Below are 26,408 nucleotides of genomic sequence, written 5' to 3'. Positions count from 1 at the left end.
AACAAAATATCAGGTCAATTGAATTAAAGGAGCAACTGGAGTCTGCCTCTTCAATAGCCCAGTGGGTAAATGCATCATATGGTGTTATATGGAGCCACACAGACTAGGAAGGTCCTAATTCAGAATATCATTTGGTGGCAGTAGCAGTGCTGCCATTGGCCCCAGCAACTGTAGGTTTGACAGAAAAAAATTTGGCCTGGGTTGCTAATCTTGATTGATGTCAGTCACCATGGCTGAAAAGTGATGACTGGTAGGGGACAGAGGGCCTTTGTTTATTGATTCCACTATCCAAATAGTCTCCTAGGCTGAAAATCCACTAGGATGCACCCACAAGAACCTCTGTCTCTGACAACAATCAAGTATGCAAGGTTGGGGGTAAAAGCAAATTACTGCAGATGCTGGAAATCTGAAATAAAAACAGAAAGTGCTGGAAATACTCAGCAAGTCAGGCAGCATCTGCGGAGAGAGAAGTAGAGTTAATGTTTCAGGTCTGTGTCCTTTCGTCATTCTGTTCTGATGAAAGATCACAGACCTGAAATGTTGGGCTGAAATTTATGAGTGCGCCGCAAATCGCGGTCTTCAAGTGCAGATGCGCTATCGCTGAGCCCCCACGATATTTCGCTTGGGGGGGTCATTTAAATGGAGGGAGTGGAACGGACCGCCCCCAGTGATATAGAGGGGGCGGCCACTCTATTCCCGGCAATGTCCTCCGGCGCCACCGCACGGGCGCTGGCGCCATTTTTAATGGGCTTCAAGCCCTGCAGTAACAATTGAAATTTTAAAGGGACATTAATTTGAAATTTGCGTAAAAAACTAAATAAAAGCTGGAATCCCCTCTCCTAACCACACGCCACTGCCCCTCCCCCCATGTTTGTTTTTGGCCTATCCCAACCAAAATAAACTTAATTCCCAAACCAAACTTTCCCCCCGAACCTCGTTACCTTTGCCCTTCAACCTCTTCCCACCATTCCCCCAGCCAATGGAGTAAGTTTCTTCTGTTCTCCCCCCACAACGTGAAAATTAAACTCCTCCCCCCTCGCCTTGAATCGTCAAATGGGAATCAGAAGGCATGGGACTTCCGGCCACCGGCCGGAATATCGGCGTGGGACGGCCACCCAGTCTCGTATGTTTATTTACATTCATTTGCATAGATTTAGCAATGCAAATGAAGGCCAGGGCTGCACTGAGGCCTCACCACCGCCTGTAAAATGCGGCGGGGCCTTCTCGGCATCGGGGGTCATGGCGGGCCTCTCCCAGAAGGATTTTCTGGGGCCCCCTGCCATGACCCCCAACGCCGGAAGCCTCACAAAATTCAGCCCGTTAACTCTGTTTCTCTCTCCACAGATGCTGCCTGACCTGCTGAGTGTTTCCAGCACTTGCTGTTTTTATTTATGCAAGGTTGGGTTTGGAAAGGTCCCTTCATTTACATACTTTGGTAGGTGCCAGCTACACATGTGACCATTTTGGGTGCAGAACCCACTGGAGAGGCCACAAATTACAGCTGTACAATGATATGCTGCAGTGGGATGTCAAGGGCTCTCCACCATCACCCCCAATTCCCTTTCTTTCTCCGTAATCCTGTAGATTTTTTCTCTTCAGATGCTTATCCAATTCCCTTTTGAAAGTCCTGATTGTATTTCCCTCGACCACACCCTCAGGCAGTGCATTTCAGATCCTAATCTCTTGCTGCATAAATTATTTTTTCCCATGTCGCCTTTGGTTCTTTTGCCAATCACCTTAAATTGGTGTCCCTTGGTTCTTAACCCTTCCACCAATAGGAACAGTTTCTATCTACTCTGTCTGGACCTCTCATGATTTTGAACACTTCTATCAAATCTCCTCTCAACCTCCTCTTCTCTGAGCAGAACAACCCCAGCTTCTCCAATTTATCCACATAACTGAAGTCCCGCATCCCTGGAACCATTCTTGTAAATCTTTTCTGCATCCTCTCTAAAGCCTTTACATCCTTCTTAAAGCTCGGTGCCCAGAATTAGACACAATACTCCAGCTGAGGCCGAACCATTGTTTTATAAAGGTTCATCATAACTTCCTTGTTTTTGTACTCTACACTTCTATTTGTAATGCCCAATCCTGTATGCCTTACCACTTTCTCAACCTGCCCTGCCACCTTCAACAATTTGTGCTAATATAACCCAGGTCTCTCTATTCCTGCAACCACTTTAGAATTTTATTTTATATTTTATTTTTATTTTATATTCTTATTGATATATATTTATATTTCCTTTTTATTTTATTTTATATTTTATTTTTATATTTTTATTTTAGTGCTTTTATTTTATATTGTCACTTTTGTTTCAACCAGTATGTCCACTTCACACTTCTCGGCATTAAATTTCATCTGCCCCATGTCCGTTCATTCCACCAGCCTGTCTATGTCCTCTTGAAGTTTATCACCATCCTCCTCACAGTTCACAACACTTCCAAGTTTTGTGTCATCTGCAAATTTTGAAATTGTACAATGCACACCCTAGTCTAGGTCATTAATATATATCAAGAACAGAAGTAGTCCTAGTACAACCCCCAGGGGAGCCCCTCTGTATACCTTCCTCCAGACCAAAAAACAACCATTCACCACTACTCTCGGTTTCCTGTCACAACCTTGTATCCATGCTGCCACCTTCCCTTTTGCTCCAGGGGCTGCAACTTTGCTGGCAAGTCTATTATGTGGGATTTTCACCAATGTCTTTTGGAAATCCATATACACCACATCAACATCATTACCCTCATCAGCTATTTGTTACCTCATCAAAAAAACTCAATCAAGTTAGGCAACACAATTCGCCTTTATCAAATCCATGCTGGCTTTCATAAATTAATCCACATTTGTCCAAGTGACTGTATATTTTGTCCCGGATTATCATTTCTAAAAGCTATCCCACCACTGAGGTTAAACTGACTGGCCTTTGGTTGCTGGGTTTATCCTTACACCCTTTCTTGAACAAGATTGTAACATTTGCAATTCTCCAGTCCTCTGGCAGCACCCCTGTATCTAAGGAGGATTGGAAGAGATGCAATTTCCACCCTTACTTTCCTCAGTATCCTCGGATGCATCCCATCCCGTCCTGGTGACTTTTCAAATTTAAGTACAGCCAGCATTTCTAATAGGTCATCCTTATCCATTTTTAGCCCATCCAGTATCTGAACTACCTCCTCTTTCACTATGACTTTGGCAGCAGCTTCATCCTTGGTAAAGACAGATGCAAAGTATTCTTTTATTACCTCAGCCATGCCCTCTGCCTCAATGTGTAGATTCCCTTTTTGGTCCCTAATTTGCCCCACCCCTACCACCATCACCACCACCTTTTACTATTTATATGCTTATAGAAGAATTTTAAATTCCCTTTTTTGTTAGCTGCCAGTTTCTTCTCACACTCTCTCTTTATCTCTCTTATTTCCTTTTTTACTTCCTGTCTGAACCTTCTATATTCAGACTGGTTCTTGTTTTAATCTAGGAAGCCAGTTGTTGAAAGATGAAACTGCAGTCAATCTTGACTCATTCTTACATTTATTCACAGAATGAAAGATTACAAGCATACCAATACCACCACCAATAATAATAATAATAATAATAATAATAATAATACCACCACCACCACCCAATTTCAGTAAGTGTCTCCTTATATGTGCTCAAATAAAACCCCAATTAATGCCCTCCACCTGCATATAATTAAACACAATTGATAAACAATTAACAGATTCCCTTCTTTCTCTTCAAATAAAACTTAGAATTTAACATGCACAAACAACATTTCAAAGCTTTGCAATTGCTCTGTCGCTGCTTAAGATATAACATCATCCATCTGTGATGACTAGGCATGATTAACTGGGATGGGAGTAACACTCTCTAAATAAGATTGTTGATTTAAGGTTATTCTAGACCTACTTTGCTGAATATCTAAACCAATATATTTAAAAGCCCCACAAGCCTGACTCTCAATCTTAAATTCTACTCTAATCTTAGGAGACACGTTTCTCAAATTTCCAGCACTGCAGAGAAGGAATCTGGCTATAATAGGGGGTTATAAGGTTAAAGGAGTTATTTTCCTATGAATTATAGATTAAAAAATTAAAATCAGGATTGATCTGCCTGGAAGGTTAAAAAAAAGTTTCATAAGCATGCCTATAGTCCCATGTCAAAGAACAAACAAAGAACAAAGAACAGTGCAGCACAGGAACAGGCCGTTTGGCCCTCCAAGCCTGCGCCGATCTTGATGCCTGCCGAAACTAACACCTTCTGCACTTCCGGGGACCGTATCCCTCTATTCCCTTCCTATTCATATATTTGTCAAGATGTCTCTTAAACGTCGCTATCATATCTGCTCCCACCACCACCCCTAGCAGCAAGTTCCAGGCACTCACCACCCTCTGTGTAAAAACTTGGGGTTGAACTCCATGCCGCTCATAACTTTGTAAACCTCTATCATGTCGCCCCTCCACCTCCGTCATTCCAGTGAAAACAATCCGAGTTTTTCCAACCTCTCCTCATAGCTAATGCCCTCCAGACCAGGAAACATCCTGGTAAACCTGGAATCACTCAGCAGGTCTGGCAGCATCTGTGGAAAGAGAAGCAGAGTTAACGTTTCGGGTCAGTGACCCTTCTTCGGAACTGACAAATATTAGAAAAGTCACAGATTATAAGCAAGTGAGGTGGGGGTGGGGCAAGAGATAACAAAGGAGAAGGTGCAGATTGGACGAACAAGGTCTCTTTTACCTTTTTCGTCCAATCTGCACCTTCTCCTTTGTTATCTCTTGCCCCACCCCCACCTCACTTGCTTATAATCTGTGACTTTTCTAATATTTGTCAGTTCCGAAGAAGGGTCACTGACCCGAAACGTTAACTCTGCTTCTCTTTCCACAGATGCTGCCAGACCTGCTGAGTGATTCCAGCATTTCTTGTTTTTGTTTCAGATTTCCAGCATCCGCAGTATTTTGCTTTTATTATCCTGGTAAACCTCCTCTGTACCCTCTCCAAAGCCTCCACGTCCTTCTGGTAGTGTGGCGATCAGAATTGCACGCAATATTCTAAGTGTGGCCTAACTAAGGCTCTCTACAGCTGCAACATGACTTGCCAATTTTTATACTCTATGCCCCGACCGATGAAGGCAAGCATGCCAAATGCCTTCTTGACTACATTATCCACCTGTGTTGCCACTTTCAGTGACCTGTGGACCTGTACGCCCAGATCTCTCTGCCTGTCAATACTCCTAAGGGTTCTGCCATTTACTGTATACCTCCCACCTGCATTAGACCTTCCAAAATGCATTACCTCACATTTGTCCGGATTAAACTCCATCTGCCATTTCTCCTCCCAAGTCTCCAACCGATCTATATCCTGCTGTATCCTCTGACAATCCTCATCATTATCCGCAACTCCACCAACCTTCGTGTCGTCCGCAAACTTACTGATCAGACCAGCTACACTTTCCTCCAAATCATTTATATATACTACAAACAGCAAAGGTCCCAGCACTGATCCCTGCGGAACACCACTAGTCACATCCCTCCATTCAGAAAAACACCCATCCACTGTTACCCTCTGTCTTCTGTGACCGAGTCAGTTCTGTATCCATCTTGCCAGCTCACCTCTGATCCCGTATGACTTCACCTTTTGCACCAGTCTGCCATGCGGGACCTTGTCAAAGGCTTTACTAAAGTCCATATAGACAACATCCACTGCCCTTCCCTCATCAATCATCTTCGTCACTTCCTCAAAAAACTCAATCAAATTAGTAAGACACGACCTCCCCTTCACAAAACCATGCTGTCTCTCGCTAATAAGTTCGTTTGTTTCCAAATGGGAGTAAATCCTGTCCCGAAGAATCCTCTCTAATAGTTTCCCTACCACTGACGTAAGGCTCACCGGCCTATAATTTCCTGGATTATCCTTGCCACCCTTCTTAAACAAAGGAACAACATTGGCTATTCTCCAGTCCTCTGGGACCTCACCCGTAGCCAACGAGGATGCAAAGATTTCTGTCAAGGCCCCAGCAATTTCTTCCCTTGCCTCCCTCAGTATTCTAGAGTAGTTCCCATCAGGCCCTGGGGACTTATCTACCTTAATGCTTTGCAAGACACCCAACACCTCCTCCTTTTTGATAATGAGATGACTGAGACTATCTGCACTCCCTTCCCTAGGCTCATCATCCACCAAGTCCTTCTCCTTGGTGAATACTGATGCAAAGTACTCATTTAGCACCTCGCCCATTTCCTCTGGCTCCACGCATAGATTCCCATCTCTGTCCTTGAGTGGGCCAACCCTTTCCCTGGTTACCCTCTTGCTCTTTATATATGTATAAAAAAGCCTTGGGATTTTCCTTAATCCTGTTTGCCAATGGCTTTTCATGACCCTTTTAGCCCTCCTAATTCCTTGCTTAAGTTCCTTCCTACTGTCTTTATATTCAAGTGCTTCATCTGTTCCTAGCCTTCCAGCCCTTACAAATGCTTCCTTTTTCTTTTTGACTAGGCTCACAATATCCCGTGTTATCCAAGCTTCCCGAAACTTGCCAAACTTGTCTTTCTTCCTCACAGGAACATGCTGGTCCTGGATTCTAATCAGCTGACGTTTGAAAGACTCCCACATGTCAGATGTTGAAGATGTTAAGTTCCGAAGAAGGGTCACTGACCCGAAACGTTAACTCTGCTTCTCTTTCCACAGATGCTGCCAGACCTGCTGAGTGATTCCAGCATTTCTTGTTTTTGTGTCAGATGTTGATTTACCCTCAAACAGCCGCCCCCAATCTAAATTCTTCAGTTCCTGCCGAATATTGCTATAATTAGCCTTCCCCCAATTTAGCACCTTCTCCCGAGGACTACTCTTATCCTTATCCACAAGTACCTTAAAACTTATGGAATTATGGTCACTGCTCCCGAAATGCACCCCCACTGAAACTTCGACCACCTGGCCGGGCTCATTCCCCAATACCAGTTCCAGAATGGCCCCATCCCTAGTTGGACTATCTACATACTGTTTCAAGAAGCCCTCCTGGATGCTCCTCACAAATTCTGCCCCATCCAAGCCCCTAGCACTAAGTGAGTCCCAGTCAATATAAGGTAAGTTAAAATCACCCACCACTACAACCCTGTTACCTTTACATCTTTCCAAAATCTGTCTACATATCTGCTCCTCTACCTCCCGCTGGCTGTTGGGAGGCCTGTAGTAAACCCCCAACATCGTGACTGCACCCTTCCTATTCCTGAGCTCCACCCATATTGCCTCGCTGCATGACCCCTCTGAGGTGTCCTCTGAGGTATCACAGCAGTACAGCTGTGATATTCTCCTTAACCAGTAATGCAACTCCCCCACCCCTTTTACATCCCCCTCTATCCCGCCTGAAGCTTCTAAAGCCTGGAACATTTAGCTGCCAATCCTGCCCTTCCCTCAACCAAGTCTCTGTAATAGCAACAACATCATATTTCCAAGTACTAATCCAAGCTCTAAGTTCATCTGCCTTACCTGTTATACTTCTCACATTGAAACAAATGCACTTCAGACCACCAGTCCCGCTCTGCTCAGCAACATCTCCCTGCCTGCTCTTCCTCTTAGTCCTACTGGCCTTATTTACTATGTCCTCCTCATTTACTTCACTAGCTGTCCTTCTGCTCTGGTTCCCACCCCCCGCCACACTAGTTTAAACCCTCCCGAGTGACGCTAGCAAACCTTGCAGCCAGGATATTAGTGCCCTTCCAGTTTAGATGCAACCCGTCCTTCTTGTACAGGTCCCATCTGTCCCTGAAGAGATCCCAATGGTCCAGATATCTGAAACCCTCCCTTCTACACCAGCTGCTCAGCCATGTGTTTAGCTGCACTATCTTCCTATTTCTAGCCTCACTGGCACGTGGCACAGGGAGTAATCCAGAGATTACAACCCTAGAGGCCCTGTTTTTTAACTTACTACCTAACTCCCTAAACTCCCCCTGCAGGACGTCATCACTCTTCCTGCCTATGTCATTGGTACCGATGTGTACCACAACCTCTGGCTGTTCACCCTCCCCCTTCAGAATGTCCTCTGTCCGTTCAGAGACATCATTGTCCCTATAGTCAAGGACCCTAGCACCACGTGGTCAAGGACGCAGCATAATTGCCTCTTCCTAAGAACACAACGGCAGGTTCTGAAAAACAGGAACTCACTTCTGAAAAGCATAAACATATTTACTTCAGAAAAGAACTGACAATACAAGTCTAATAAATAATCATTGAAACTTACCACAACCTAACAATGGATGACATGGTTTTCTATAGATGCAGTTAATTTACTGGGAAACTGAGTTATAATCTTAAAGCACTATTGTGTAGTGAGGAAGCACACCATCATGTGCAACCTTTAATATCCTGTAAACTTCAGAGGTTTTGACCAGTATCTGTGCTCACAGCTTCCTGCTAGCTCAGCCTTTTCTTAGAAATTAAATAATGTGGATTTCAACTAGAACTTGACAGTTAAATAGCCTTATTTGGGAAATAGCAGGGGACAAACCTACTTGCAAGAGAGGTAACAGCCCCATAAGTAAAAAAAAACTAGTTATGCAGCTTATAAAGAGTATAAATATTGGAACACAGTAAAGGTACGAGCTACCTGGTGTAGCGACAATAGTTCTCTCCCTAATTAGGATAAAGGTATCTCACTAAACTCTGTAGCATTCTACTAGGGAATTTAAGGTAAATGCTGATTTAAATGTTGATGGAAAATTTTAATATTTTACTGCAACATTATTTAGTCTTAATGTTCTCTACTAGGAATAAGATTATACTTTCTTTTCCTAGCAGTATTAACATTACAATTGTTTTATTCATCATAGTGTGAATTGCATGCTCGGTTCTTTAATAAACTCTTATATAATTTAGACATTATATTGTCTCATAAAGTCTTCTATATCTCAACTCGAGAACTCCTCTTTGTATTTCCCTTTCGTGGAGAAGTACATTATTGAGGAGAGATACCCAGACCCTTTTTTTAATTATTCGTTCATGGGATGTGGGTATCACTGGCTAGGGGAATTGAATGTAAAAGTAAGGAAGTTATGTTTCAGTTATACAGGGCATTGGTGAGACCACATCTGGAGTACTGTGTACAGTACTGGTCTCCTTATTTAAGGAAGGATGTAAATTCATTGGAAGCAGTTCAGAGAAGGTCAGTATGTAGCAAGTCCAACAAAAGAGGGCGCAGTTTTAGACTTCGTGTTAGGAAATGAAGATGGGCAGGTGGAAGGAATGGCAGTGGGAGAGCATTTTGGTGGTAGTGATCAGAATTCAGAAAAGGACAAGGATAGAGCAGGAGTTAGAGTTCTCAATTGGGGCAAGGCCAGTTTTACTAAACTGAGGGGTGATTTAGCGAAAGTGGACTGGAAACAGCTACTTGAAGGTAAATCAGTGTCAGAGCAGTGGGAGGCATTCAAAGGGGAGATTCAAGGGGTTCGGAGTAAACATGTTCCCGCAAAGAAAAAGGGTGGGACGGCCAGATCTAGAGCCCCATGGATGTCAAGGAGCTTACACGGTAAAATAAGGCAGAAAAGGAAAGCTTATGTCCGACGCCGAGAACTCAATACTACAGAATGCCGAGAGGACTATAGAAAGTGGAGGGGTGAAATAAAAAAAGGAAATTAGGAAAGCTAAGAGAGAGCACAAAAGAATATTGGCAAGCAAAATCAAGGTGAACCCGAAGATGTTTTATCAATACATTAAGAGCAAGAGGCTAACTAAGCAAAGAGTCGGGCCCATAAAAGACCAAAAAGGTAACCTATGTCTCACGTTTTATTGCAACATTTAAACCAGGCTGATTTTAATAAACATGTCCACAGAGCAGCAAAGTCCTGATGGTAGAATAACAGCCTGGTATAACAGGCGTCATCAGAACAGGGACACTACTATGTAGGGGCGGAAGATGTTGGTATGGTTCTTAATGAATACTTTGCATCTGTCTTCACAAAAGAGGGGGACAATGCAAATATTATAGTTAAGGAGGAGTGTGAAACATTGGATGCAATAAACAAAGGGAGAGAGGAAGTATTATTGGGATTAGCATCCTTGAAAGTCGACAATCACCAGGGCCAGATGAAATGTACCCCAGGCTGTTAAAAGAAGGAAGAGAGGAAATAGCGGAAGGTCTGATCATCATTTTCCAGTCCTCACTGGATTCAGGTATGGTGCCAGAGGATTGGAGGACTGCTAACATTGTACCTCTGTTTAAAAAGGGAGCGAGGGAGAGACCAAATAATTACAGGCCAGTCAGACTAACTTCAGTAGTGGGCAACTTATTGGAATCAAACCTGATGGACAGATAAACTGTCACTTAGAAAGGCACCGATTAATCAAAGATAGTCAGCACGGATTTGTTAAGGGAAGATCTTGACTGACCAACTTGATCAAATTTTTTGAAGAAGTAACAAGGAAGATAGATGAGGGTAGTGCAGTTGATGTGGTCCACATGGATTTTAGCAAAGCTTTCGACAAGGTCCCACATAGCAGAGTAGTTAAAAAAATAAAATCCCATGAGATCCAGGGAAATACAGCAAGGTGGATACACAATTGACTCAGTGGCAGGAAACAAAGGGTAATTGTTGACGGGGGTTCTTGTAAATAGAGGGCTGTTTCCAGTGGCGTTCCGCAGGGCTCAGTACTGGGTGCCCTGCTTTTTGTGGTATATATTAACGATTTGGACGTAAATGTTGGGGGCATGATCAAGAAGTTCGCAGAGAACACAAAGATTGGCCACGTGGTAGATGATGAGGAGGATAGCTGTAGGCTGCAGTAAGATATTGATGGTCTGGTCAGATGGGCAGAAAAGTGGCAAATGGAATTCAACCTGGAGAAGTGTGAGGTAATGCATTTGGGAAGGTCAAACAAGGCAAAGGAATACACGATTAATGGGAAAATACTGAGAAGTGTAGAGGAAGTGAGGGACCTTGGAGTGAATGTCCACAGATCCCTGAAGGTAGCAGGTCGATAAGGTGGTTAAGAAGACATATGGAATCCTTTCCTTTATTAGCCGAGGTTTGAAATATAAGAGCAAGGAGGTTATGCTGGAACTGTATAAATCATTGGTTAGGCCACAACTTGAGTATTGTCTGCAGTTCTGGTCACCTCATTACAGAAAGGATGTAATTGCACTAGAGAGGGTACAGAGAAGATTTATGAAGATGTTGCTGGGACTGGAAAAATGCAGCTATGAGGAAATATTGAATAGTCTGGGATTGTTCGCCTTGGAACAGAGAAGGCTGAGGGGAGATCTGATTGAAATGTACAAAGTTTTGAGGGGTCTGGATAGAGTGGAGGTGTAGTGCCTATTTATCTTAGCTAAGAGGCCAGTGACTAGGACGCATAGATTTAAAGTGATTGGTAGAAAGAGTAGAGGGGAGATGAGGAAACATTTCCTCACCCAGAGGGTGGTGGGGTCTGGAACTCACTGCCTGAAAGGGGTGTTGAGGCAGAAACCCTCAACTCAATCAAAGGAAGTCTGGATATGCACCTCAAGTGGTGTAATCTGCAGGGCCATGGACCAAATGCTGGAAGGTGGGATTAGACTGGGTGGATTGCTTTTCGGCCAGCATGATGGGCCAAGTGGCCTCTTTCTGTGCTGTAAACTTTCTATGATTCTATAAGGTTTACAAGGCTAATACCTGGAATGAGCAGGTTCTCTTATGTGGTGAGGTTGGACAGGCTAGGCTTGTATTCACACGAGTTTAGAAGTGTGAGAGGTGACTTGATTGAAACATATAAGATCCTGAGGGGTCTTGACAGGGTGGATGTGGAAAGGATGTTTCCCCTGTGGAAGAAGCTAGAACTAGGGGTCACTATTTAACAATAAAGGATCACCCATTTAAGACAGAGATGAGGAGAATTTGTTTCTCTGAGAGTGTGAGTCTTTGGAACTCTCTTTCTCAAAAGGAAATGGGAGCAGAGTCTTTGAAAATTTTTAAGGCAGAGGTAGTTAGATTCTTGATAAGCAGGGGGGTGAAAGGTTATCGGGGGTAGTCGGGAATGTGGAATCGAGGTTGCAATCGGATCAGCCATGATATTACAGTGGCACAGTGGTTAGCACCGCAGCCTCACAGCTCCAGGGACCCAGGTTCAACTCTGGGTACTGCCTGTGCGGAGTTTGCAAGTTCTCCCTGTGACCGCGTGGGTTTTCACCGGGTGCTCCGGTTTCCTCCCACAGCCAAAGACTTGCAGGTGATAGGTAAATTGGCCATTATAAGTTGCTCCTAGTGTAGGTAGGTGGTAGGGAATATGGGATTACTGTAGGGTTAGTATAAATGAATGGTTGTTGGTCGGCACAGACTCGGTGGGCCGAAGGGCCTGTTTCAGTGCTGTATCTCTAAATAAATAAATATTGAATGGCAGAGCAGGCTCGAGGGACCAAGTGGCCTACTGCTGCTCCTAATTTGTATGTTCGTATACCCATCCCTAATTACCCTGAAGAAGGTGGTGGTGAGCTGAAGGTGATGAATAGGGTGCCAATCAAGCAGGTCAGAGGCTGGGAATTCTGCGGCGAGTAACACACCTCCTGTCTCCCAATGCCTGTCCACCATCTGCAAGGCACAAGTCAGGAGTGTGATGGAATACCCTCCACTTGCCTGGATGGGTGCAGCTCCAACAACACTCAAAAAGCTCGACACCATACAGGACAAAGCAGCCTACATAATTGGCACCCATCCAACACCTTCAACATTCACTCCCTCCACTACTAACACACAGTGGCAGCAGTGTGTACCACATACAAAATGCACTGCAAAAACTCACCAAGTCTCCTTCGACAGCACCTTGCAAACCTGTGACCTCTACCCCTAGAAGGACAAGGGCAGCAGATGCATGGGAACACCACCACCTGCAAGTTCCACTCCAAGCCACACACCATCCTGACTTGGAACTATATCGCCGTTCCTTCACTGTCATTGGGTCAAAAACCAGAACTCCTTTCCTAACAACACTGTCGGTGTACCTACATCCCAAGGACTGCAGCGGTTCAAGAAGGCAGCTCACCACCACCTTTTCAAGGCCTAATTTACGGCTTTTCTGGCAGTGTTACAGGGAGACCCGTGTTGAAATGAAGCCCTCACTATCTAGAAGAAGAATGGCCATTGGGATGAGACCCAAGTGAAAGTGTTTGCAGGAACCCTTTTGTGACGCCTCTGCTGTTCCTCTTGAGTAACCTACATGAGATCTATGTTAATTGACTTTCTCTCATGTAGGTTTTCATCCAGTATTTCTGAGGGAACAATTTACATCTACTCAATACCTCTCTTGATAACAAAGCAGATTTCAGGATAGCATGAGATCAAGAATCTATGTGGAGAATTGCAAAGTAATTGTGCAACCTACCAATCAATGGCAGTATGTTAGTACTATTATGCAATATCAGATCATCTCCATTTGTTTTATTTTGCCTCTTTTTGCACCTAGTCTCTGTCAGCATATTGTCATGCTAGGCCCCAACTGCCAAGAATGAGGCACATTAATTTTGTCATGAGCATTGATTTTAAACTGTTACTGGAGTGAAGAAAGGACTTGTTAAACAGATCATCTGTGGCTGGAAAAGACATTTGCATATTAACAGACGGTGGTTGGAAGGACAAAGGACCATTCCCTGACACATTCAACCCAGAATGGACCTTGACAACTTGGTATTGTGTGTAAGAGGAGCATTCCAGATACTGCTAAGGTGATACAATCCAAGGCGTGGTCACACCAGTTAGTCACATGACTAACCTGTTTGGCAAATTCGGCTTTTCTGAAATGTACAAACAGATGAACTGAGAGTGTCTGTTTGCTCCTGGACTGAGACGATCTCTCCTGTTTGCTCCCATCTCTTTCTCACAATCCACCGAAGACGATCTCTCCTGTCTGCTCCCATCTCTTTCTCACAATCCACATGAATCCCAAGAGAGAAAAGTCTCCTACAGCGAACAAGGTTTAAGAAGAATACTGGGCCCCAACAAAAAGCAAGATCTACCTACAATCAAGGACTCGACCGTGAGCTTGAAGAACTGTAACAAAAACCCTTTAGGTATTGCCTCAAACTTTTCCGCTTTATTTTTATTCTGCTCTTTTCCATCTCTATTTGCATGTGTGTATCGCGTATGCATGCTAACGTGGGGCACGGTGTGTATCCATCGGTATCAACCGAATTAGAGTTTACGTTTAAGTTTAATAAATTTCAACTTTTCTTCTTTAAACCTAAGAAAATCTGTTTGTGCTGGTTTCTTTGCCTTATAATTGGAAAGCAGTGAACAAGGATTCACCAAGGTGGAGCTAAAAACATGGTGTGTTTAAAATTAAACCCTGTTACGGTAAGACCAGGTGAAGGCTGAGAGGGAACCCCTAGGCACCTTTCTCACCTGGTCAGAACAATGTAAATGCAGATAGTTTGCTAATAACTGACAGCTGACTGACTATTTATTATACTCCATTTCTTTACAAGAAATCTGATCAAAATCAGAAATTTAATTGAATTGTCTAACGATATAAAAGTGGGCCATCTTTTAGTGCTGACTTTGTTTGCACTGGAGTGCTGACTTGGGTTGCATTAGAGTGCTAAGGTGGGAGTTTTGTGACTGAGGGAGTTCGGTGAGGAGGGAGCGAGGAGCTCCTTTCATTTCCTACCTGTCCTCAAAGAGCATGAGGGGAGCCAAGAGTTTCCACAGAGCACAGCTGACTGGTGAGTAAGTCCTGGTGGGTATTTTTCAAGCTGGATTGAATTGTAAGTCATTGTTTTAGCAAGACTTAGTTGATTTTTTTCATTATAATAGTCTTCTAAAGTTTTAAATTTAAAGGGTTTAGTCATGGCAGGAGAGCTTAAAGTCGTGGTTTGCTCCTCTTGCTGCATGTGGGAATCCGGGAACATTTCCAGTCCCTGAGACCAGCATGTAAGCAGGAAGTGTGTCCAGCTGCAGCTCCTGGAAGCTCAGGTTTCAGAGCTGGAACGACGGCTGGAAATACTGTGGAGCATCCGCGAGTCTGAGAGCATCATGGATAGCACGTATAGAGAGGTGGTCACACCGCAGCTGAAGGGACTTGAGGAAGGAGGGAATGGGTGACCACCAGGTAGTCCAAGAGAATCAGGCAGGTAGTTCAGGAGTCCCCTGGGATCCCGCTTGCAAATCGGTATTCCATTTTGGAGGCTGATGAGGCTGGTTCCTCCCGGGCATACGGACAGAGCCAAGCTTCTGGCACCACAAGCAGCCTGTCTGCACAGGAAGGGGGAAAGAGAGGAAGAGCAATAGTAGTAGAGGATTCTATAGTCAGGGGAACAGATAGGCGCTACTGTGGCTGTCAACGTGATTCCAGGATGGTGTGTTGCCTCCCTGGTGCCAGGGTCCGGGATGTCACTGAATGGCTGCAGGGCATCCTGAAGGGGGAGGGTGATAAGGCAGAGGTCATGGTACATGTTGGTACCAATGACATAGGTAGAAAGAGGGATGAGGTCTTGCATCAAGAATTCAGGGACTTAAGCAGCAGATTGAAAAGCAGGACCTCTTGGGTTGTAATCTCTGGATTACTCCCAGTGCCATGTGCTAGCGAGTATAGAAATAGGATAATAGCACAGATGAATGCGTGGCTTAAGAGTTGGTGCAGGAGGGAGGGTTTTAGATTCTTGGATCACTGGGACTATTTCTGGGGAAGGTGGGACCTGTATAAGAGGGATGGTCTACATCTGAACCAGAGGGGGACTAACACCCTTGCTGGTGGGTTTGCTAGTGCTGTTGGGAGGAGTTTAAACTAATTTGGCAGGGGGAGGGGACACAGACTCCGAGCAGAATAAGGACACAGCTAAACACAGGAAAGCAAACAAGTCAGAGGGAATACAGCGGAAGTAAGTTTCAAGGGAGTAAGACCAGGATGGATGGCCTCTGCTTTAATGCCAGGAGTATTGCAGGTAAAACGGATGAGTTAAGGGCAAGGATTGACACGTGGAATTGTGATATAGTAGCCATCACGGAGACATGGTTGAGGGTGGGGCAGGATTGGCAGCTCAATATCCCAGGATATAGAATCTTCAGGTGAGACAGAGGAGGGGGTAAAAGAGGAGGGGGCATTGCAATATTAGTTAAGGAGTCAGTTACTGCAGTAAGGAGAGATGATATCTTGGAGGGGGCATCAAATGAAGCTTTATGGGTAGAGTTTAGGAATAAAAAAGGGACAGCCACATTGTTAGGTGTTTATTATAGACCCCCAGATAGTCAGCGGGAAATTGAGGAGCAAATATGTGCGCAATTCGCAGAGGTGTGTAAAAATAATAATAGGATAATTATATTAGGTGATTTCAACTTTCCTAACATTAATTGGGATAGTCATCGTGTTAAGGGCTTAGATGGAGTGGAGTTCTTAAAATGTATGCAGGAGAACTTTTTAGCTCAATATGTAGAGGATCCAACAAGAGAGGATGCAGTGCTGGACCTAATTCTGGGGAATGAAGCCAGACAGGTGGTTGATGTGTTGGTGGGGAAGCATTTTGGTGATAGCGACCACAACATGATATAATTTAAGCTTGTTATGGAGAAAGAAATAGACATGTTGCAAAAAAAGGTTTTGGATTGGGGGAGAGTGAATTTTAGTAAAATAAGGCAGGATCTGGCCAAGGTAGACTGGAAAGAGTTACTTGTCGGAAAATCTACAGAAGAGCAGTGGGGGGCATTCAAAAAGGAAATGGGGAGGGTACAGGCCCAACATGTTCCCTCCAGGGTAACAGGTAGGAGCAACAAGCCCAGAGAACCATGGATGACCAGAAACATTCAGGGTATGATGAGAAGGAAAAGAGAGGCTTTTAGCAAATACAAGGAGAGCAAATCAATGGAAGCATTAATGGAGTACAGAAAGTGTAGGATGGAGCTGAAGAAAGCAATTAGGAGAGCAAAGACGGGATGTGAGAAAGCTCTGGCTGGTAAAAGTAGGGAAAATCCCTAGATATTCTATAAGTATATCAATGGGAAGAGGATAACCAGGGAAAGAGTAGGACCTATTAGGGACCAAGGGGGAAATCTGTGGGTGGAGTCAGAGGACATTGGTAGGGTGTTGAATGAGTACTTCACATCTGTCTTCACCCAAGAGAATGAGGTTGTAGATATGGAACTTAGAGAGAGAGACTGTGAGGTTCTTGAGCAAATTGTCATAGGGGGTGACAAGGTATTGGAGGTTTTGGCAGGCTTAAAAGTGGACAAATCTCCAGGTCCAGACGATTTGTGTCCCAGGATGCTGTGGGAGGCGAGGGTGGAGATTGCAGGGGCTCTGACCCTAATTTTTAATTCCTCTCTGGCCACGGGGGAGGTGCCAGAGGACTGGAGAATAGCTAATGTGGTCCCACTATTTAAGAAAGGTTGTAGAGATAAGCCAGGGAACTACAGACCAGTGAGTCTCACGTCATTGGTAGGGAAACTATTGGAGAAAATTCTGAAGGAGAGAATCTATCTCCACTTGGAGAGGCAAAATTTGATTAGGAATAGTCAGCATGGCTTTGTCAGAGGGAGGTCATGCCTACAAAATTTGATTGAATTTTTTGAGCATGTGACCAGGTGTGTAGATGAGGGTAGTGTAGTTGATGTAGTTACATGGATTTCAGCAAAGCCTTTGACAAGGTCCCACATGGGAGACTTATCAAGAAAGAAAATGCACATGGGATACAGGGTAACTCGATAAGATTGATTCAAAATTGGCTTAGCTGTAGGAGACAGAGAGTGATGACAGACAGCTGTTTTAGTGACTGGAAGCCAGTGTCCAGTGGCGTACCACAGGGATCTGTGCTGGGTCCCCTATTGTTTGTCATTTATATAAACGACATAGATGACTATGTGGGGGGTAGAATCAGTAAGTTCGCGGATGACACAAAGATTGGCCGAGTGGTTAACAGTGAGGTTGAATGTCTTGGGTTACAAAACGATATAGACGGGATGGTCAAATGAGCAGAAAAGTGGCAGATGGAATTTAACCCTGAAAAGTGTGAGGTGATACACTTTGGAAGGAGTAATGTGACACGGAAGTATTCAATGAATGGCCTGACACTGGGAAGTTCCGAGGAACAAAGGGACCTTGGCATGTTTGTCCACAGATCTCTGAAGGCAGAAGGGCAGGTTAATAGGGTGGTGAAAAAGGCATATGGGACACTTGCCTTTATCAATCAAGGCATAGATTACAAAAGCAGGGAGGTCATGTTGGAGTTGTATAGAACTTTGGTAAGACCACAGCTGGAGTACTGTGTGCAATTCTGATCGCCACATTATAGAAAGGATGTGATTGTACTGGAGGGGGTGCAGAGGCAATTCACCAGAATGGTGCCTGGGATGGAACATTTAAGCAATGAAGAGAGGTTGGATAGGCTTGGGTTGTTTTCGCTGGAGCAGAGATGACTGAGGGGTGACCTAATCGAGGTGTACAAGATTATGAGGGGCATGGACAGGGTGGATAGGGAGCAGCTGTTCCCCTTAGTTGAAGGGTCAGTTACGAGGGGACACAAGTTTAAGGTGAGGGGCAGGAGGTTTAAGGGGGATTTGAGGGAGAACTTTTTTATCCAGAGGGTGGTGACGATCTGGAATGCACTTCCTGGGAGGGTGGTAGAGGTGGGTTGCCTCACAACCTTTAAAAAGTACCTGGATGAGCACTTGGCACGTCATAACATTCAAGGCTATGGGCCAAGTGCTGGCAAATGGAATTAGGTAGCCAGGTCAGGTGTCTTTAATGCATCGGTGCAGACTTGATGGGCCGAAGGGCCTCTTCTGCACTGTATTATTCTGTGATTCTGTGATATTGGGAGCATCATAAAATGGTCTGACAAAGCTTACTGCCTGCACATCTGTGGTTTCTTCTGCTATGGTGCTCAAAAACAGTGCTAAGCACTGATCAAAATCAGAAATCTAATAATAAAAATATGCCACTTTTTTCTTTGGGCCTCCTTATCTCGAGAGACAATGGATACGCGCCTGGAGGTGGTCAGTGGTTTGTGAAGCAGCGCCTGGAGTGGCTATAAAGGCCAATTCTGGAGTGACAGGCTCTTCCACAGGTGCTGCAGAGAAATTTGTTTGTTGGGGCTGTTGCACAGTTGGCTCTCCCCTTGCGCCTCTGTCTTTTTTCCTGCCAACTACTAAGTCTCTTCGACTCGCCACAATTTAGCCCTGTCTTTATGGCTGCCCGCCAGCTCTGGCGAATGCTGGCAACTGACTCCCACGACTTGTGATCAATGTCACACGATTTCATGTCGCGTTTGCAGACGTCTTTATAACGGAGACATGGACGGCCGGTGGGTCTGATACCAGTGGCGAGCTCGCTGTACAATGTGTCTTTGGGGATCCTGCCATCTTCCATGCGGCTCACATGGCCAAGCCATCTCAAGCGCCGCTGACTCAGTAGTGTGTATAAGCTGGGGATGTTGGCCGCTTCAAGGACTTCTGTGTTGGAGATATAGTCCTGCCACCTGATGCCAAGTATTCTCCGAAGGCAGCGAAGATGGAATGAATTGAGACGTCGCTCTTGGCTGGCATACGTTGTCCAGGCCTCGCTGCCGTAGAGCAAGGTACTGAGGACACAGGCCTGATACACTCGGACTTTTGTGTTCCGTGTCAGTGCGCCATTTTCCCACACTCTCTTGGCCAGTCTGAACATAGCAGTGGAAGCCTTACCCATGCGCTTGTTGATTTCTGCATCTAGAGACAGGTTACTGGTGATAGTTGAGCCTAGGTAGGTGAACTCTTGAACCACTTCCAGAGCGTGGTCGCCAATATTGATGGATGGAGCATTTCTGACATCCTGCCCCATGATGTTCGTTTTCTTGAGGCTGATGGTTAGGCCAAATTCATTGCAGGCAGACGCAAACCTGTCAATGAGACTCTGCAGGCATTCTTCAGTGTGAGATGTTAAAGCAGCATCGTCAGCAAAGAGGAGTTCTCTGATGAGGACTTTCCGTACTTTGGACTTCGCTCTTAGACGGGCAAGGTTGAACAACCTGCCCCCTGATCTTGTGTGGAGGAAAATTCCTTCTTCAGAGGATTTGAACGCATGTGAAAAATGTGACAATATAATATCCATGGTTCAAAGGCTTATCCTGGCTCAGTTTTAATTTATTTAAACGTTTGTATTTTCACAGAACCAGTTTATAAGGACTTGCATTTTGTAGTTGTTGGTGCTACAGTGCTTATTACAATATCCACTCTCCTAATGTTTTTCCTATGGATCTTCAATCAAAGTGTGGAACTGTGCAAAATGAAGAGGAGAGCACAAAGTGTAAATGGTAATATAATCGTAGCAAATGCGGTTTGATAGAGTAAGAAATCAAGTTGGCAAAGCATGGAGATTATTATTTTGTGCACTGCATAATATTTGCACAGAATAATAATTCAGAAGTTATAGATAACACATCTGCTAAATTTGCATTAATTTATTATAAGCAGCTTGCAATGAGATTAATGAAGCACTACTGCACTTCTGCCTATGTTTCTTAAATTCCTCCTGGGACTGAAACGGCTGAATGCAGTTAGCAGCTTTTTAACACTTCTTGAGGGCCAATTAACGGCAAATGAACAGAGATGCTCATTCTTGCCTTTCAGCCCAGTTCATGTTAATGATGCTTGCCATGGAGGTGACATTAGAGCAGCATACAGATTGGTAGAGTTTGAGCATGGAGCAGAGACAGAGATATTGTAAAAAGTGACTTAGCTGTTTCAAAGCACAGAACAGCATCATCAACTCTTACTTTATTGAACATGCTGAAGAAGCAGCAGAGGAGGTTCAAGAACAGTTAAGACATGACAGGAGGAACTCTAGAATTGACTAATATCATAGGCAGTGTGCCCAGTTCAATCACGCTGACAATTATTGCATAGAGAAGTTATTTGTCATCAAAGAAGCTATGGATAAACTGTGCTACTTCCTTCATCCAAATGTGGAACTAGAGAGCAACATCAGCACTGCAATATCAGTAATGACAAATCTGATGATGAAATAAGTATTTAATTCTTTTGCTATAGCCTCCTTGCAGGCAATGGCTGGAGTCTTGGCAAAGGTTTGTCAGTTTGTAGTTCATCATTTCATTACTCAGGGCACAGATGCACTATTTTGGCATGCTGGTGAATACGTTAAAATCAACACCAGCATGTTAGCATCAGAAGAAGTTGAGAGGGTTTTTTGAAATGTCTAATAATATTGGGAGCATCATAAGATGGTCTGACGAAACTTACTGCCTGCACATCTGTGGTCTCTTCTGCTATGGTGCCCAAAAACAGTGCTAAGTACTGAACTTTTGTCACACTATGCTACCAATTGTTTGCATTGTACTCTGCAAGGAGACATTTGATCTATTCATGCTCCTGATTCATCAGGGACTGTGGCAATGTCAGGTCTCCAATAAGCAGCAATTAACCCTTCTTCAGCTGACACCTCTGCTCCTTTCACATGTTAGTACTGGTTCACCATGGGCTTTCACTCCTCAATGAGTAAAATCCTCCAGAGTATGAGTCTCATCTTTGAATTATGATGAAGCTGACTACAACTCTTACAGTTTTAGCAAGCCTGTAACAAAAAAGACCATGTGATAAGTCAATTAGGCATGTTTTTTTTTAGATTTAGAGATACAGCACTGAAACAGGCCCTTCGGCCCACCGAGTCTGTGCCGACCATTAACCACCCATTTATACTAATCCTACATTCCTACCATGTCCTCACCTGTCCCTATATTCCCTACCACCTACCTATACTAGGGGCAATTTATAATGGCCAATTTACCTATCAACCTGCAAGTCTTTTTTGGCTGTGGGAGGAAACCGGAGCACCCGGAGGAAACCCACGTAGACACAGGGAGAACTTGCAAACTCCTCACAGGCAGTACCCAGAATTGAACCCAGGTCGCTGGAGCTGTGAGGCTGCGGTGCTAATCACTGCGCCACTGTGTCGCCCCTATTATTCTAAATATTCTAATATTTGTCAGTTCCGATGAAGGGTCACTGACCCGAAACGTTAACTCTGCTTCTCTTTCCACAGATGCTGCCAGACCTGCTGAGTGGTTCCAGCATTTCTTGTTTTTATTTCAGATTTCCAGCATCCGCAGTATTTTGTTTTTATTATCGTCCATTTATATGTCTGCCTGAAAATTGCAGCAGGCAGACCGAAGGCACCAATGGGGCAGTAAGAAACAGGTGGCCAGAGGTTGAAAATCTGCCCTCAAGTTGCCCAAATATGACCTTGAAAATTGGAGGGTAAATTCTTATTTTCTGAGGAGGGTACTCAAATGGAGCATAGATCAGCATTAAGGCTGCAGCCAGTGTGTAAACTCTCCAACCCATGACCCCTTTGAGCACAGCTCCACCTCCTTTCCCTCTCCAAAACCACCTCCCAATTCCATGCCTATTTTCTCCCCTATTCCAATATGGTTTTCGCTCCACAAGGCACTGAAATAGCCCTTCTCAAAGTAGAAATGACATCCTATGTGACTGTGACTGGTAAACTGTCCCCTTTCATCCTTCTTGATCTGACTGCAGCTTTTGACATGGTTGACTACAACTTCCTCCTTCAACACTCTCCTCCATTGTCCAGTTGGGTGGTACAGCCCCCACCTGTGTTCCATTGCTTTCGATCCAGTTATAGCCAGAGAATCATCTGCAAAGGCTTCTCTTCCCATTCCCACATCATTTCCTCTGAAGTCCCCAAGGACCTTGGTCACCTCCTATTTCTCATCTATGTGTTGCCCCTTCGACCATCATCCAAACAAGCAGGTTTTATATGCACGCTGACAACAGCCAGCTCTACCTCACCACAACCTCTCTTGAGCCCTCCATGGCCTCTGATTTGTCAGACTGCTTGTCCGTCCTGAATGAGCAGAAGTTTCCTCCAAATAAAAATTAGGAAGACTGAAGCCATTGTCTTCGGCCTCCACCACGAACTCCACTACCTAGGAACTGACACCATACTTGTCCCTGGCCATTGAGATTGAACCACATCATTCGTAACCTTGGCCTCTTATTTGACCCTAAGCTGAGCTTCTGACAGCATATACTCTCCATCACCAAGACCGCCTTCTTCCACCTCTGTGGCATCCCCTGTCTCCACCCCTGCTCATTTGCTGCTGAAATATTCATTCATGCCTGTTACTTCGAGGCTCGGCTATTCCAATGCTCTCCTTGCCAGCCTCTCACCTTGCACTCTCCCTAAACTTCAGCTCACCCAAAATTCGGATGCTCGTATTCTAACTCACACAAATCTACTCATCCATCACCCATGTTCTCTGACCTACATTGACTTCCAAACCAACAATGCCTCAATTTTAAAATTCTCATTGTTTTCAAATCCTTCCATGACTTCACCACAGTTTATTTCTGTAACTTCATCCAGCCCTAAAATTCTCCAAGATCTCTGCGCTCTCCCATTCTGGCATCTTGTGCATCCCCAATTTTAATCGTGTCGCCATTGGCGACCTTGCCTTTAGCCTTCTCGGCTCAAATCTCTGAATTCCCTCCCTAAACTTCTCTGCCTCTCTACCTCTCTCTCCTCCTTTAAAACCGATAACCCCCAAAACCCCATAAAACCAACCTCCTCGACCAATCTTTTGGTTATCTGTCCTAATATCTCCTAATACACAGCTCGGTGTCAAATTTTGTTTAAAACGCTCCTGTGAAGCATCTTGGGACATTTACTACATTAGAGGTGCTGTATAAATGTAAGTTGTTGTTGTAGTCTTAGTTCATATGGCGAAGTTATAATCACATTTCATACAAAATGGATGAGTGTCAACCCATTGTGAAGCCTGTCTCCATGTGCCCCCATTTCTTTAACAGTCAAGATAATAATTTTGTCTTTAATATAAAACATGCTGTTATTTCACCCCTTAGGCTTTCAATTTATTTCTTCATAGCTTTTCCCAACGGAGTCACCTCTACAATAGGCAGGTACTCACTACGACATGGCAACACCATCTGTCGCTGTTCCTAGTATTATGATGGCATTACTTGGATCTGAAACAGAACTCATTATATTAATCAAGTTACCAATGGCCAAAAAATACCTCCATTAGTATCATTAGTTTTCAAACCAATTCTGTACTTAAAAATAGATTCCACTGAACTGTCCAATAATTTTAAATCTGAAACATTTGTACACTTTTCAATGTTTCAGTTCCTGATATTCTGTTTTAACTTTTCAATCTGCTTCTTAGTAGTTTGAAAGCAATAGTTCATTTAGAGTCATAGAGCACAGAAACAGGCCCTTTGGCCCATCGTATTGAACAATCCGTTATAACATACCATAAATTCTTGTTCAGTGGCATTTAAAATATGGAAAGCCAGTCAAATTGTGTCACGATGGGGAGTTCCACACTAAATGTTGTTCTCAGACTGCCTTGAATGAACAGTTATGTGCAAAGCACTGTAATGAGCACTGACTGAAACACACGAGTAAACATATAACGTTTCAGATTATGTGCCAATTTAGTTGAATACAATAGGTTAGAAATTACAAAGTAAAATACAGATACTGGAAATCTGAAATAAAAACACAAAATGCTGGAAATACACAGCAGGCCTGGGAGCATCTGAGGACAGAGTAATAGAGTTATGTTTCAGGCTCATTTTGCATTGAGACAAATTTCTACCACACTGTCTCTTTAATTGGAAGAATGTTAAAAGTACAGCATCAAGAAATGAGGGATGCTTATCAGTGAGGTCTTTCATGTCTCACTTAAAAAAGCACTGTGGTATAAACAGAAGTCACACCTCACAACAATGCTACTTGACTTTTAAAACAGTCAGAAACACACAACTTTGAAGCTTCTTGATAATATTCACTTGTGGGATATAAAGCTGGCAACTATTTGTGTCATTTGGGTGTACATTCAAAGCTAATAGTTTTCCTTTGTTGATTTTTTTTGTATAATGTGCTCTGCTTTTTCTCTTATGTCTAAGCTTCTACAGATATGGAACTATCGTCACTTTAACCTCACGTGACACATTCCAGTTTGTTGGAACAAGACTCCGGTTCAATCTGAAAATAGAAGAAATTTGAAGAAATAACTAACATTAAGAAACTTTAATGGATGAGAGGGGCATATTTACTATACATGTTTACCCTCTGATTACTTCATGCAAAATTATAGCGGAGATGACAAAAGAAAACAATCGGTATGCAAAATAACTAAATGGTCTCAGCAGTTTTTTATGACATATTCCATCTTGCAACTAGTCTAATGCTTGTATAAATCAGATGTATGCTGAACCAATGCAGTTGTTAAATACACTGTTCACTTGTGGATTGTACAACACCAAAAGCATATTTAAGTACAAAATAAATTCAGAAAATTAAAGAAATACATTTAAGTAAATTTTAATAAATGCATTCTCTCTTGGTATGTTTGTTTAAATGTTGATGGTAGAGTTCTTTAAAATGTTGATTTTTGAACCTTGTCAAGAAAAAATGCAATGCCAAATGAGGATTTTTAATTAATTGGTTGGAAACCCACGTTAAACTTTGAAAAAGGAAAGCTGGGATCCTACATTTAACTTTTAAAAAGCTGGCAGCCAAAATGGCCACCACAATTTGCATTGAAATACCTCACATTCCAGGACATCGAATTGGAAGACACATGTCTAACAAGAATCCTATCCAGGACAATGCTTTGGTTAACTGAGTAGATTATCCAATATCACCCTTGTTAGTGGGACATTCAAAGCCATCTTGAAGCATGAGTGGAGGCATACTCCATCATGAGTGGAAGCATATGTCCGGAGGTAAACACTGACAACACAATCTGGGAGAAATTTAGGTTTTAGACTTTGGACCTCATTAAAAATAAAGGGTATTTAGAGAACCATGTGACAATCTCCCCACTGCTGTGCAAAACTTGGAATTTTGTTACACACAGCAGAGAAGCTTTGAGTGCTAACCAGACAGGACACTGGTGGGGCTGTCTCTCTCTCTCTTTCTCCAGATACATTGCAAGTTTTGAAACCTGTCTGTGACTGCAGAACATCCAAGTCTACCATCGCTACAGACAAGAGACCCCTGGGGAGAAAGCTACCTACATCACTATATCCAAGAAAAACCTGAACCAGTGGGCCAGCTGCAAAGTACTTCTACCAGCCAGAGACTTTGGAACCACAACTACAGCAGGAAGACAACCGACTTACCAGACCCCACAAACTGTACATTATTTTTACTTGTTCGGGACTCTAATCCAACCCAAACTATTCCTCATCACTCTAATCTATTTGTGTGTGTGCGATTCTTGTGTACATGTGAGTGAACGTGTAACGTAATTTATTATTTTATTTAGATCGGGTTTTTGGTTAAGTAAAATAAACTCACCTCTTTCTTATTTAAACTCAAGAAACCCTGTTGGATTGGTTCTTTTATGTTCACAACAAAGGTAAAAGATTAAACACTCACTGAAGTGGTAAGCACATCCACTGTTTTAAAAGGAATAAACCCTGTT

General features: G+C 43.6%; 1 protein-coding gene across 2 annotated transcripts in view; it reads left to right on the top strand.

The window, feature by feature from the left end:
* The window catches only part of LOC137370990 (V-set and transmembrane domain-containing protein 5), a 32,574-nt gene extending 7,454 nt beyond the window's left edge, over positions 1-25,120 (top strand). Inside the window, exons 3-4 of one of the 2 annotated variants that reach the window (XM_068032894.1) lie at positions 20,082-20,225; positions 24,892-25,120. In XM_068032894.1, coding sequence (XP_067888995.1) covers positions 20,082-20,225; positions 24,892-24,914 — 167 coding nt within the window. In that variant the 3' untranslated portion in view covers positions 24,915-25,120. Of the gene's footprint in view, positions 1-20,081; positions 20,226-24,882 lie in introns of both variants that reach the window. The other variant, XM_068032893.1, reaches the window with a different exon arrangement.
* Positions 25,121-26,408: the final 1,288 nt, after the last annotated feature.

The sequence above is a fragment of the Heterodontus francisci genome, chromosome 6 (genome assembly GCF_036365525.1).
Source record: "Heterodontus francisci isolate sHetFra1 chromosome 6, sHetFra1.hap1, whole genome shotgun sequence".
Classification (NCBI taxonomy): domain Eukaryota; kingdom Metazoa; phylum Chordata; class Chondrichthyes; order Heterodontiformes; family Heterodontidae; genus Heterodontus; species Heterodontus francisci.
This window is presented reverse-complemented; position numbering and strand designations above follow the sequence as displayed.